General features: G+C 37.4%; 1 protein-coding gene across 3 annotated transcripts in view; it reads left to right on the top strand.

Moving 5' to 3' along the window:
- The window catches only part of CDKAL1 (CDKAL1 threonylcarbamoyladenosine tRNA methylthiotransferase), a 626,103-nt gene that overhangs the window by 177,016 nt on the left and 434,504 nt on the right, over nt 1–14,583 (top strand). For all 3 annotated transcript variants that reach the window (XM_053920194.1, XM_053920195.2, XM_053920193.2), the window contains one exon: nt 289–385. In XM_053920194.1, the coding sequence (XP_053776169.1) occupies nt 289–385 (97 nt within the window). The remainder of the gene's footprint in view (nt 1–288; nt 386–14,583) is intronic.

Genomic DNA, 14,583 nt, shown 5'->3' with positions numbered 1-14,583 from the left:
ATGAAACACAGGTGCTGTTAAAATTGTATTTTATATTCTGCCTATTCATTCATTCATTCATTTAGTCGTTCTCGGAATACTTCCTGTACCATAACATCTATGGCCTGATAAACAGACATATACAGAAGTCTTATTATAATATGTTTTCTTTAAACAGCTGTAAGAAAAATCCAGTTTCATGCTAGATGGGCTTGTTATTATTTAGAGAACTAACATGCACTAACATCACTTTCCATGGGTATACTTACAAGCAGAAGATTTAACACTCTTCTTCTTTCAATCTTCTAGAAAAGCTCAAGAGGAGAACAAGAAAATAGTGCTGGCTGGATGTGTTCCTCAAGCCCAGCCTCGTCAGGACTACCTCAAAGGACTGAGTGTCATAGGGGTAAGCTTGCGCCTGATGGAGAAAAAGGAAGATTTTTTTGTTAAAACATGTAATAACTCCACGTTTTATTTTCTATTTCTACATTACTTTCGAGCTATGTTATACTTAAGACTGTCCTCAACGTACGTCCCCTATTGCTGTGAAACTTTGTCATGTCTTTGTAACTTTTTCATCTTAGCACAAAAACATGTTCTAGATTTTCTCATTAAAAAAAACAACAACTAACTAACAGTAAGTAAGTCATAGCATGGAATTTAAATCCCTTAATAAATTACCTGGTCTTTTCAGCCTCTCTGGTATTGGTATATTATTATAATTTTCCCACCACATTAAATTACTTGTCATCTCCCAGTACATAAATGCTTTTTTGGGAATGTTCCACCTCCCTTGTTTTCACCCCCAAGTCTCGGCCTCACTATTACTGTCCTGTAGAGCTTTCTCTGACAGTCCTGAGCAGTCCTCAGTAATTCTGTCTCTGGGTTCCCTTCGCTTCCTGTGCAGTTGCTTGTCATTTGCTCTCTCAGCCTTTCACAGAGTTGTAATTTGGGGGTTAACTTACATGATTTTTTCAGTAAAGCCTACCTCTCTATTTAAATTATTAGCTTCATGATGCTGGCTATTCAATTTTTTAAAAACCCTCAGTGGGTTTCTTAAGCCTTTCCCATGATGCCTAACATACAGTAGGTACTTTGTAAATGTTGGGTAACTGACTGAGTGATGGCATCTTCCCTTGTATGTTTTTTTGTTGGCATACTTGTTTTCCTTGTTGGGCAGTCAGCTCTGTGAAATCAGGAGACTGCGGTCTACTGCCTTTCCTATTCTTGCGGCCATCACTGGTCACAGAGTGCCTTTCCTATTCTTGTGGCCATCACTGGTCACAGAGTGCCCAGTCAGTCCGTATTTGTGGTGCTTCGTCCTTTCTGTCATTCTACTGCAGCTCTACTCAGTGTGCTTAGGAACGGTGTTTTAAAAAGTCTTTAGTTTTTCAAAAATATAAAAGTATTGTATGCTCCTAGAAAAAATTTATATGAGTAATTGACACCTGGATTGAGATTTATTGGATTTTTCCTTATTTGATGTGCCATTGATAGGTTCTTACACTGTGTTCTCAGTGCAGGGAACTTGTTTTCTTCTGTGAAGTTCTTGCCCCACTAGCAGATTTAATAATCTTTGAACAAACATTCTCGTGTTAAACAAACAGAACCGGAATGTTTGGGAACTTTAGTATTTTTTTCATCATTTCTCTTGTTTACATTTTGATTTCTCTTGGTTTAAGGAATGAAATGAGTTGGAGTCCTGAGTTATCTTTCATGTCAGGCTGACTTTCTCCATAAACATCATCCTGCTGTGTTGGGGAAGTAGGAAACTAGTTAGAATTTGGTTTTACAGAAGGAATGTGGTAAACGTTTGGGATTCCTCTTAGATTTCATCTCAAGGAATTGAGTTACCGGAATAGTAGAATTTCTTTACTATGGCAAAAGCATCTTCTCTATGTGCATATGGCCACATTTTATTGAATTCCATTGTGTGCAGTAAAGAGCTTAGGATATGTTAGGGTTCAGGGGAGGGTCTCGGAACAGTGCAGGGGAGGACCCCCAGTGCTTTTAATGTGGAAGATGTTTTCAGGGGAAATGTGAACTCATGGCTATTTCAGCTAACCTTTGTTTCTCTGTTTATTCTAGCTCCCTTTTTGTTCTGTCACTTAGTCTCGCTGTAGTACCTTTAGACTTCTTTAGATTTTATTTTGCTCCTTTATAAAAATAACTTAAGATTACATGTTTTAAAAAGTGAATAGAAAGAAAATTCATGATTCCATCACCCTAGCATAACAATTGTAACCTTGCTTATCCTCTTCAGATTTTTAATCTTTGCACATTTTACTTAATTATACTCTTCCAAACTATTTTGTCTTCTTATTTTTCCATGAGCTTTTATTACATGAGGTTTTTAACCATTTTAAATTCTTCATTAATATTTTGTTGAAGGATATGCGATGTTATACTTAACTGTTCTTAATTGTTGAATATCAGTATTTTCTGAGTTTTAGAAAATAAAATCATGCATTAATACCTACAAAGAGGTTTTTATTTTAATTCAAAATCAGTATATGGTGAAAAGTTTCCAAAAGTTTAATCACAATATCAGTAGAAATGTTTTATAGTGTAATTTAATTTTATTTTCAGCATTTATTATTAAACTATATAATTATTCTTTGTCAACATCATTTTATAGATCAGTTTTCTGCAACAGAAAGATGACATGTATCATAACTGACTCTTTTTAAATTTTCTTTTTATTTTTTAAATTTTTTTACAGAGAGGGGATGGGAGAGAGAAAGAGAGGGAAGGGAAACATGAATGTGAGAGAGAAACATCTATTGGTTGCCTTCTCTGTGTGCCCTGAGCAGGGACCAAACCTGAAACTCATGCATGTGCCGGGACTAGGAATCGAACCGGCAGCCTTTTGCTTTGAGGAATGCCGTGCAACCAGCTGAACCACACTGGCCAGGGCATAACTGACTCGTAAAAATTATGTCCGCAAAACCAAGAATTTAGGGGAAAAAATCTGGAATAGGAAACCAAAATCATCTATAATTGGTGTTTGGAGAGACTATTTCTGAATACAATTGTTAGTATTGCCATAAAGTCAGAGAGCTTCTGAAATGAAATGAGTTACACTGAAATAAAGAAATGAAAAAAGAAAAAACAATTCTGAAGTGTGAAAAAATATGAAGATGTTTAAATTCAGTGATTTGGAAACTGTTTTTAGGAGGATGTTTGGAATTGTACCACACATTTGATTTACAGACTGGGTGAAAACCGTTACTCCTTCACAGAATTCCCCTCACAGAATTCCTACCATGGAGGGTGTTAATAGAGGGGGAAAGAAGAGCAGCTGAACTGCATTCTGTGTTTTCCCTCCTGCTAGGATTTACCCTTCCACCCCACAACACGTGGAGAATGTGTCAGTTCTGTCAACCAGGCGATCGAAATAAAAAGCTGCCCTTAGGTGGGGACCAGGGGGTGTGCAATACTTGCTGCACGCCTGAGTTAAAAGACATGCTACCCTATGTTTGCAAATGCTCATAGCATTTAAGAAGGTATTTAATAAGTAAGAGGGATACTACTACCATTGTAACATGTTAATTTCCATCTACATCAGTCTTTAGAAATGGGGCATTTAATTTGTTTTCACAATCAGAGGTAGCAGTGTGTTGAGGGCACATAATAATTGGTGATTTGAACTCTGGACCTTTTTCATTATCTGTCTTGCTGCCTCCTGCAATCATCTAGTTGTGAGTAATATTATTTGTGTGGTGGTCCATGGAAAGAAAATAGAAGTAAAACCCATCAATGTCCAGGTCCAGAGCTGGCTTTCGTGGCAGTAACCTCCCATTCTGGAGCACAAAGCTAATTATTTTTCACATTGGGAGAGGAGAAAGAACAGATTTAAAATGTAGATGTCTTGGATAAAAATACCTTTCTTAGCCAAACTTTTTTCTAGAATGATTAAATGAAGTTTATATTTCATGTCTAAAATACATGTATTTGTAGGTAACTACTCAAGATCTTGATAATGTTTTCACTATCTTGGAACATTTTACCTTATTGTGAAAATTGTCATCTCTCTGTTGGCAGATAGTTATAGCTACCCACCCACCTTGGAATGAGTTTTCATGCAGCACCATTTCCCCTATTACCAGCATTTGTTTACGTTGGTAACTCTGTGTCGAGCTCTAGGTAGTTTCATGATCGTGTGACGATACCTATCGAACACTTTTTTCCTTTCCTTCAGCTCATTTGTTGGCAGGAAAGTTTCTTTTAGAACAACCAGAAGGCAGGATGTTCTCTGATAAAGTCTGGTAGAAAAAAAAATAGACTTCAGGTCTCAGAACGTTTGGCTGCTGCATTCTTCTTTTGATTTAACAAGTATGTACTGAGTTCCTACTATGTGCTAGCTACTGTTCCGGGTGGTAGGTGTGCAGTAGAATATAAATCATCAGGGGTCCTGTCTTCATAGAGCTTACATTCTAGTTTTTGAGGTGAGACATCTGGGTTTGAGACGAGAGTATTTCCAGCCTCCTGGAAAATGTGATGGGCCCTAGACCACAGAGAGATTGATTAGTTGGGAATTTCTCTGTAAAGGCTCTGATGGAAATACTCTTGTGTCCTTCAGTGAGGAGTTGTGTTAGGGCTAGATGGGTGAAATAATATTTATTTGCTTGAGATTTTTAAGGTATTGTTATTTCTCAATTATTGCAGTCGCCATTATTAATAGGCATAACATTTCTTAGGAAGGTTGGGTTTTTACCCTGTTACAGGAAAGCATGCTTACAAAACCTGTACATTTTGTGTGGATTTTCTGTGTTAATAAATAAGGACTGCATTTGAACTTGGTCTTGGTATTGGCTCATTAGGCTTATCTTTGTAGTAAGTGTGTAATTTCTTTAGAAATCCTAAATAAACTACAAATTAATACACATGCTGCAACATTCTAAAACATGCAGCTCGCAGCAGAATATATAATTTGGTGTTAAAAATATGTAGTTGACAAAACTGCCTGATGTGCAGGCCGTGAGCCCTGCAGACAGATGCACGTTTTCTTTGGAGAGCCAAACAAAACTGATTTAACGCAGGTGTCCACTTATCTCAGGGACGGTCTGTCGCTCAGTTGAGTTGCAGTGGTTTCAACATCTTTTCAGGCAGGCTGGTCTAATCCTGAGAAGCCAGACAGCACGATGACCGTTTCAAATGTGAACACTTCCATTTTGGAGACTCTATGTATAAATAAAACAGCATTCGAAAGAGACTGTTTTTGAGAATATTTCTGTTATGTACCATATTGTAAGAGGTAAATGAATTTATGAAGTGGAACAGTGTCACAATAACAGTGACATTGATATTGAGGGCAAAGCTTGAGAAAAACTGTCCTGTTTTTCACTACTTCGTATGTTCTGATATTTCTTCTTTTCATATTAGGTTTTTGTTTTACTCTTAATTATAAAAAAAGCCTTATCATAATACAATGACATGTAAATTTAAAAGTTCATTCATGTTTGCACCTTCCTGGATCTATTATCTTTTTTAAGGCCCCTCTAATTTACCTATCGGTGTACATTTCTTGCCTGTCGAATTATAAAAAAAATAGTGTTACAGTAGGTAAGAGCCTGATTCAGACGCTAGATTGCATACATTTATATGCCTGCTATACCACTTACTAGTTATGTGATCTTGTACAAATTACCTGTTCTCTTTGTGCCTCAGTTTCTTCATCTATAGAATGGAGGGAATAATAGAACCTGAGTTTTGTAAGTGTGCAGTGAGATAATACCTGTAATTGCTTAGCACGGTGCCTGGCACATAGTTAACTGGCTCAGTGTTAGCTTTTAAGAAAAATGTAATTCAGTTACTGGTGGAATTAACATTGAGCATGGGGATGAAGCTGTGTGGAGCCCTGGAATGCACTATGTGCCTAGAATGAAACTATTTGCTAGTGGTACCAGCTGAATAAAACATGTCTGAGTGGTGGTTAGATGAATGGAGGGAGGAGGAAGGGCTTTGGAGCAGAAACATCAGCGTGTCTAAAGAAAAGCCCTATGCCTAGGTGTGCCTGGAAGGGGGAAAAAGAGCAAGAAGTGTGTCCTGACTTGAGTGTAAATTGGAGGGAGTCGGTGTCAGAGGTGTGTTTGGAGTGGAGCAGATAAGCTTTAGAGTAGGGCTGGTGGAGAGATGGAGTCTGTATTCAATGCAGTGCTTGAGTCAGGCGTGACGGGACAAGGTGAGAGACTGGGTGGGTGCTAAGATAGCATGAAAAGGTGAGGGTTAGAAACAGAATACTGTCGTGGTTATTTCGGTATGCCTGTTTATTATCTGTTAATTGTTTTCTTACAAACTATTGATACTATTCTTTTTTCTTACTTTAAGTCAGATTTGTTGAGGTATAATTAGCACACAGTGAAATTCATTGTAAATGAATTCTGACAAATGTATACTCTTAGCATCACCAAAATAAAAAACAGAACAGTTTTCTTGCACTAAAAAGTTTCCCTGTGTTCTTTTGTGCTCAACGCTGTCCCCTGACCAACTACACATACCCACAGTCCTTGGCAGTGACTGCTCTGATTTCTGTCCCTGTAGTCTTGTGTTTTTCAGAATGTCATATAAATAGGGTTATATGGTACTTGTTTCTTGCGTTTGTCACGTAGCATAATGCATTCAGGATTCATCCATGTTGTAATTGTTAATTGTTACTTTTTATTGCCTAGAATTATTTTACTGTATGATGAACCAGTTTCTTTGTCTGTTCACCAGTTGGTGGAAATTTGTGTTGTTCCTAGTTTTGGGCTATTGAAAATAAAACTCTTGTAAACATTCACAGACAGGTCTTTGTGTGTGTATGCTTGCAATATCTTGGATAAATTCCTAGGAATGGTATTGCATGGTGGCATGGAAGCATCTGCTCAACCTTCTAAGAGACTGCCGAAGTATTTTCCAAAATAGCTAAACCATTTTGCATTTCTACCAGCAGTTTCCAGTTTCTTCACCCCCTCACCAGAATTTGGTACTGCCAGTTTTCAGTTGCAGCAATTGTACTAGGTATGTAGTGGTATCTCATTGAGGTCTTAATGTGCTTTTCTCAGTTGACTAATGGTGTTGAGCATATTTTTTATGCTCTGCCATCCATATATTTTTGGTAAAGTGTTCAAATCTTTTACCACTTTCTCCTTTTCGGGGGGCAGTGAGCTTGAGTTGCAAAACTATTTCTTAGGGAGGACACACACATAACACAAGAAACTGTTAATTAGGACATGAAAAAAAAAAAGAAGTTAATAAATTAGACTTCATCAAAATTAAGTACTTTTGCTCCCAAACCATCCTATTAAGAAAATGAAAAGACAAGCCACAGACTGGGAAAAAATATTTGCAAAACACATAGCTCCTAAAAGCATTTGTGTACAGAACATACAAGGGGCTCCTACAACTCATCAATAGAAAATCAGTCTATTTTAACGTGGGGAAAAGGTTTATCTGACTCTTTGTCATCTTTTTTCACTGTCTTTCAGAATTTTGATATAATAGCAACCTTGACTAATTTGTAGGGGCATAAGTGGGTAATTTCTTTTGTGGCTTAAAACTTAAAAAGTTACGTTCCCAGAATCTAGGAAAAGGTCTGATAAAGTATCTTATTTCTCTCTCTCTTTTTTAAAACTGTTTTTTAAAGGATGGGAAGAATTTATTCAAGTATTCAATCTATTTGCAGTTTACTGTGATAGATACTTAAGCACTATAAAGCCAGGGATTTTGTTTACTATTATTTTACATTTTTATATTACTTTCGGTGCTCAGCACAGTGTCTGACTCAATAAATGTTTGTTGAGTAAATGTTAAATGTAAGGTATGCATTTAACTTAATTTGTTCCATATTGTTCCTAGCTATTCCTGCAGCCTTTATTTTGAAATTTTTCCTTTCCCTCTTTTATGATGCTAACTTTGTCATGTGTGTGTTTGTTAATTGGTGTGTTAGCTTTGTAAGCCCCATGACAAGTTACCATAAACACAGTAGCTTAAAACAAAACATATTTTGGAAATTGCGAGGTGGACATGGGTTTTACTGGACTGAAGTTAAGACGGGGGTGCATTCTTTTCTGGCTTTAGGGGAGAGTCCTTTTGCTGTCCTTTTCCAGCTTTTAGAGGCCACTCACCTTTTTTGACGTGTGGCCTACTTCCAACCTGAGGGAACAGTGGCATCCCTCAGTTTTGATTTTTTTCCTCCCCCCCCCCTTTATTCCCCTCTGCCCTATACACCCCTCCCACCTGCATTCCCCCCCTTTAGTTCATGTCCATGGGTTGTACATATAGTATATTTTTGGACTATAAGACACACTCCCCCCAAATTTGGGAGGAAAATAGGGGTGCATCTTATAGTCTGAGTGTAGCTTACCCGGCTCGCTATAGGATTTCTGCTTTAAAGGATGTTAATAAATATTTTACCACATTTTTTGCTTCCAAATCTTTTTTCCTATTTTCCTCCGCTAAAACATAGGTGCATCTTATAGTCTGAAAATATGGTAAGTTCTTTGGCTTCTACATTTCCTATATTATTCTTAACCTCCCCCTGTCTACTTTCTACCTACCATTTATGCTTATTCTCTGTACCTCCCCCCCACCAACCCCCACTGATAACCCTCCATGTGATCTCCATTTCTGTGATTCTGTCCCTGTTCTAGTTGTTTGTTTTTTAGGTTCAGTTGTTAATAGCTATGAGTTTGTTGTCATTTTACTGTTCATATTTTTAATCTTTTTCTTAGATAAGTCCCTTTAACGTTTCATATAATACGGGCTGGGTGATGAACTCCTTTAACTTGACCTTATCTGGGAAGCACTTTATCTGCCCTTCCATTCTAAATGATAGCTTTGCTGGATACAGTAATCTTGGATGTAGGTCCTTGCCTTTCATGACTTGGAATACTTCTTGCCACCCCCTTCTTGCCTGTAAGGTCTCTTTTTGAGAAATCAGCTGACAGTCTTATGGGAACCCCTTTGTGGGTAACTGTGTCCTTTTCTCTTGCTGCTTCTAAGATTCTCTCCTTCTGTTTCATCTTGGCTAATGTAATTATGATGTGCCTTGGTGTGTTCCTCCTTGGGTCCAGCTTCTTTGGGACTCTCTGAGCTTCCTGGACTTCCTAGAAGTCTATTTCCTTTGCCAGATTGGGGAAGTTCTCCTTCATTATTTGTTCATAAGTTTTCAATTTTTTGCTCTTCCTCTTCTCTTTCTGGTACCCCTATTATTCGGATGTTGAAACATTTAAAGATGTCCTGGAGGTTCCTAAGCCTCTACTCATTTTTTTGAGTTCTTGTTTTTTCATTCTGTTCTGGTTTAATGTTTCTTTCTACCTTCTGCTCCAAACCGTTGATTTGAGTCCTGGTTTCCTTCCTGTCACTCTTGGTTCCCTGTAGATTTTTCTTTATTTCATATAGTGCAACCTTCATTGCTGCCTGGGTCTTTTTTATGCTGTTGAAGTACTCAGTGAGTTCCTGAAGCATCTTGATAACCAGTGTTGTGAACTATGCATCTGTTAGGTTGGCTATCTCTTTGTCGCTTAGTTGTATTTTTTCTGGAGCTTTGAACTGTTCTTTCATTTGGGCCTTTTTTTGTGTGTGTGTCGGCACACCTGTTGTGTAGTAAAGTGCAGAGCCTTAGGTGTTCACCAGGGTGGGGCAACCCACGTGGCTGCACTGTGATGCTGAATGAGGGGTATGTGGGGGAGGGGTCCACAAGGGAACAGTGCTGCTTGCTCTGCTCTCTGTCGGCTTTCAGTCACTTCCCCCCGCTACCCACAAGCAAATTGGGCCCCTCTGGTGCTTATTCCTGAGTGGGTGGGCTTATGTACCTTCTAGGCCCCTGTGGGTATCTCCAACGAACTCTCCTGTGAGGCTGGGAGTTTCTCCTGCTGCCTTAACCCTCTCGCAGGTGTTTTCAGTTAGAGGTTTGAGGCTTTATTTCCCTGAACTGGAGCCCTGGGTTGCGTGGTCTGTCTCGCTCCCTCCCCAGTTGTTTCTCCCCATTTCTCTGCACTTGAATGTGGGACCACCCAGTCCTCCAGCCATTGCCTTGCCCGCCCCGGTCCTCTAGCCGCTGCCTTGCTGTGAGTCCTCTCTGCCCTAGCTGCCCGTCTCCGCCCCTCCTGCCAGGCTGGATGAATGTTTCTTCTTTATCTCCTTGGTTGTTGGACTTCCATACAGTTCGATTTTCTGTCAGTTCTGGTTGTTTTTTGTTTTTAAATTTGTTGCTGTCCTTCTTTTGATTGTGCGAGGAGGCACAGTGTGTCTACCTACGCCTCCATCTTGGCCGGAAGTCCCACATTCCTCAGTTTTGAAGAACTGTGAATAGATTAGGCCCATCTGGACAATCCAGGCTAATCTCATCATCTCAAGGTCCTTAGTCACTTCTGAAAAACCCATTTCCCATGTCAGGTAACATATTCACTGGTTCTGGAAATTAGGATATCTGAACATTTTGGGGAGGCCATTATTCTGCCTGCTACATAAAGCAGTGTTTAGTAATTGTTTTACATTTCTAATGTATATTCTGTTTTAGTTTTAATACTACTGTTTTTAACTTTAGTATCGCTTAAAATTTTTTTTACTTCATAACATGTCCTGTTGTTTAATGTGATAATATTCTAATATCTCAAATAATGTTTCTATATATAATTGAACTTAGTATGTTGATTTGATTTTGTTTTAAATGAGGAAAGTTTTTTTTTTTTCACTAGAGAAAGATTTATAGGTATTTTATTAGGATTTAAGAGAAAGAAGTTCCTGGTACTGATACTCGTTTTGCTGGCATCGTCTAGCCTGGCCTCATGTTATAATTAGTAATTTTTTATCTCTTACTAAGTGTTAGTCACTCACTGGTACCATTTAGGTAGAAAGTATGCTTTTACTTGTGTGTGGAATGTGCTGTCATAAAATTTTTAATGAAAGGACTATTTCTACTATTAGGGAAGAATTTTTCTCAACGAAGAGATAAAAGAAGATGAAAATATGCTGGGAGATGAGAAAGTTTTGTTCAAAAAGTTAAACCACGTGTAGCATCAAGTGCTCTTTTGTTTAATTCATTAGTATATTTGTTCAGTTTTGTGAATTCAGTAAATCATTCATCCAGTAGAGCTGACGGATGTTGTTAACTCGCTGACTGCTGTGGACTTCCCCAATTTGAGGATACTTGGAAATAGGGCTCTCTTCCAATAAATAACATTTTTAGAGGTAGGAAGGTTTCTTAAAAGTTTGGAGAAAAATTTTTAGAGAGAAAAATATTTTTTATAGAAAAGTCAGTACTGAATTTTAACCTGTCAGATGCTTATAATTGGATCAAACTTCCATGATTGTAAATGTGTAAAATTTGAACAAAGGCATGATAGAAAAGGCTTTTTATATGAATAGCTCTTAATGGAGATAAAAAGACTTTTTTTTTAAGTGTTGGTAGAATTTTTAGGTGGTTTAAAAGTTTTGGTATGATATTTCTTAATTAGAATAATGGCAGGTTGTCCTAGTTTATTTATATACAGCCAAAATTAAGAGAGCTAATGAGAAATTTCTCTGCCTCTGAGGCTAAGTGTATGTATACTACAGATATACTCTCTTGTGTGAGGATTTAAGTCTTGGGATAAAATCAAGGGGTAGTAAAACCCCAGACAGATTCGTGTAAGTATAAAAAAACACCAAGTAACAGAGGAATGTGGATAAAGAGTAGCCTTTGTATATTTTCCATAGGATTAGTCGAGCAATGCTTTTAAGATGTTTTTTTTAACCCTCCAGTCACTTCCTTTTGCTAGTAAAATAAAATCTAAACTGCATAACATGAGCTACAAGGTCTCATATACAGGGTGGGAGCAAAAGTAGGTGTCTGATTGTGAGTACATGAAACATACACTTTAGTTTTGTATTATTACTTATTCTTATATTACATATTTTTCCATATGAACAACTGTAACCCTACTTTTGCCCACCCCTGTAATCTTCCCCTAATTATCTGACTCCATCTCCTACCACTCTGCCCCTCACTCCCTATCATTTTGTCTCAGCTGTTTTATGTGCTCTTCCCCCTAGAGGTTTATGCTGATGCTTCTGTCTTAGGGTCCTGGTCCCAGGATTTATGCTGCTACCTGTTTGAGGTTTAAATGGAATACTATTGCAAATTTGCCCTCTCTACCTCCTGCCAGTCCCAGACTGTATTTTCTTTGTAGCATCTGTAATGATAGGACGTGAACGTTTTCAATTATTTGTAAGTTTGTCTCCCTGATTTAAATGTAAGGTCTATGATGCAGGGACTTGGTATTTTCACCATTTTATTTCCAGTTCCGAGAACCATGTGTAGTGCTTGTTTGGTGCTTAATAGATATTTGTCAAGTGAATGTATGCGTGTCAGTGGTGATTTGTGGGGGGAGTTTGGGGCATAGTTGTTGCCCGGGTTTCCTGAAATTCCAGGTTCACTTGCAGAGTTCTGTGGTCATTTAGTGATGACCTTCCTGTGTATAGGAAAAGGGGAACATGTGAAGTGTGTCACCTATGTGCCATTCCTAGAAATAAGATCTACTAGAAATTACTTCTTCTAGAAATAATATGGTGAACATCCTTGCACTTCAGTTCCCTGACCCTCAGAAATAAGGTAGTATTTACCCTAGGAATGCTGTGAGGATTAAATGAGATAGTGCATGTATTGTGTTATCACAGAGCCTGGGATGTAATAAGTGCTCAAGAAATGTTAGCCATCACTTCGTTATTACCAGTCATTAATTTATCTAGCTGCTAATTGTTTAGAAAAAATGATACTTCAAGTATGTGCTAAAGCAAAACCTTTGCAGACTAGTATCAGTGTGCTCCCTGACTGACCTTTTTATTAGCCAACTTGGAGAAATTGTGTTTGAGGTATGTATGAGTTTCCTGTGGCTGCCATAACAAATGATCACAAACTGGATGGTTATGTTAGCTATACTACAAACCTGCACTTTCCAGTATGGTTGCCAGTAAACACATGTGACTGTTTAAGTTAATTAAAGTTAAAATGTAGGTCCTCAGTCACAGTAGACACATTGCAAGAATGCAGTAACTAAGGGTGGCTACTATGTTGGACTACTATGTTTACATGCTACTGTTATGCAGCATGTAAACATTTCCATCACCATAGAAAATTCTATTGGGTTGCACTGCTGTGAACAATTGGGAAATTTCTGACTAGCACTTTTATTTGCTTTAGGTGCCTTTGTATAGGTTTGTTTCTTTATTATGTTTACCTATAAATTCAGAATAGTTCAAAATAGCTGAATAAAATATTTTATGCATTTACTTTAAAAGTTCTGCAGCAGAATTACTCATTAATGTTATTTATGAATTGTTTATTAACCAACTCCTTTTTTCATTGTTGCGAACATATGGAGTCAGTAATAGAACATACTGCCTGTCTTTTTCCCTGTATATTTATAACTAAGTGCCTGAAGGACACAAGATACTGTTTTATTTATTTTATTTGAATTGTATGCCAGAGACTAAGCTCTTATGTATTCAGGGCTACAATTTATAGTATTAATTAAAAGCAGCTTTACTTTTCTCCCCAGAATGAATTCAATATATTCTTCTTTACTATATGTGAATCTTGAGTTTGTTCTTTCACTCATGATTATTTTTTCTTGTCTCCCTGTGTCTCACTCCATGCTCTTTTTTTGCTTCCTAGCTTCTTCTTCCACTAACTCATTCCCACTCTTCTTTTTCTGTCTCCCCTTCCTCCGATGTGCTCCTTAGGAAAAATGGAAATGACACAATATTTTCATTAAATCATTAATGAACTTCTCCCCTGCTTGTTTGTAATCAAATACATCAAAAACTTTTTTTCTTCAAATTTGGTTGACCCTTATTTTTAAAGTTCTAGAGCTTCCTCACCTAGTGATTAAACAATCTCATGTAGGCAATGTTTGTTTTTCTGCCAGAAAGGCAAATATAATCAATCACTTTTATAAATCAGAGGCTATATTTTGAGCTGTATACATTTGTGCAAATTCTACATGACCATCAGTGTGAAAGAAAATCTGTTTCTTAAACACTCACATATATTTAACTTTACAAAATTTTCATTTACATAATTTCACATTGACAGAAAAGCAAAATGATTACCATAAGCTCATTCCCCAGATTCCCCAAATGCTAATTTTTAATAAATTTGCTAATTATTCTCTTTTTATATGTACACATTTTTTCAGATCCTTTTTGAGAGGAAGATGCAGATATGATGCCCCTTAACTTCCAAATACCCCTGTATTTCAAAGACAAAGATATTTTTTACATCACTGTAGTATAATAATAAAAACAGGAAATGACATTGATACAATATTGTATGTCAGTTTGCAGACTGTGTTCAGACCTTGCCAGTTGTCCACATTAACGTCCTTTGCAGGAAGAGAAGCACTGCAGATCCAAAGTCAGGTTCAGCTGTCAGGTCTCTTCAGTGTCCTTTGGTTTTGCTCAGTTTTTCATTCCGTTTTATGGCCTTTATATTAGAACATTTGACTGATTACCCTCATTACTTTTTGGTAATGAAAGCTTTTTTTTGAGATATAATTCACACACCATACAGTTCTCCCATTTCAAATGTGTAGTTCAATGCTTTTTAGTATATTCAGTTATGCAACCATCACAATAAAC

The sequence above is a fragment of the Desmodus rotundus genome, chromosome 3 (genome assembly GCF_022682495.2).
Source record: "Desmodus rotundus isolate HL8 chromosome 3, HLdesRot8A.1, whole genome shotgun sequence".
In the NCBI taxonomy this organism is placed as follows: Eukaryota; Metazoa; Chordata; class Mammalia; order Chiroptera; family Phyllostomidae; genus Desmodus; species Desmodus rotundus.
Note: the sequence above shows the minus strand (reverse complement) of the source record. Positions and strands in the feature narration are given on the sequence as shown.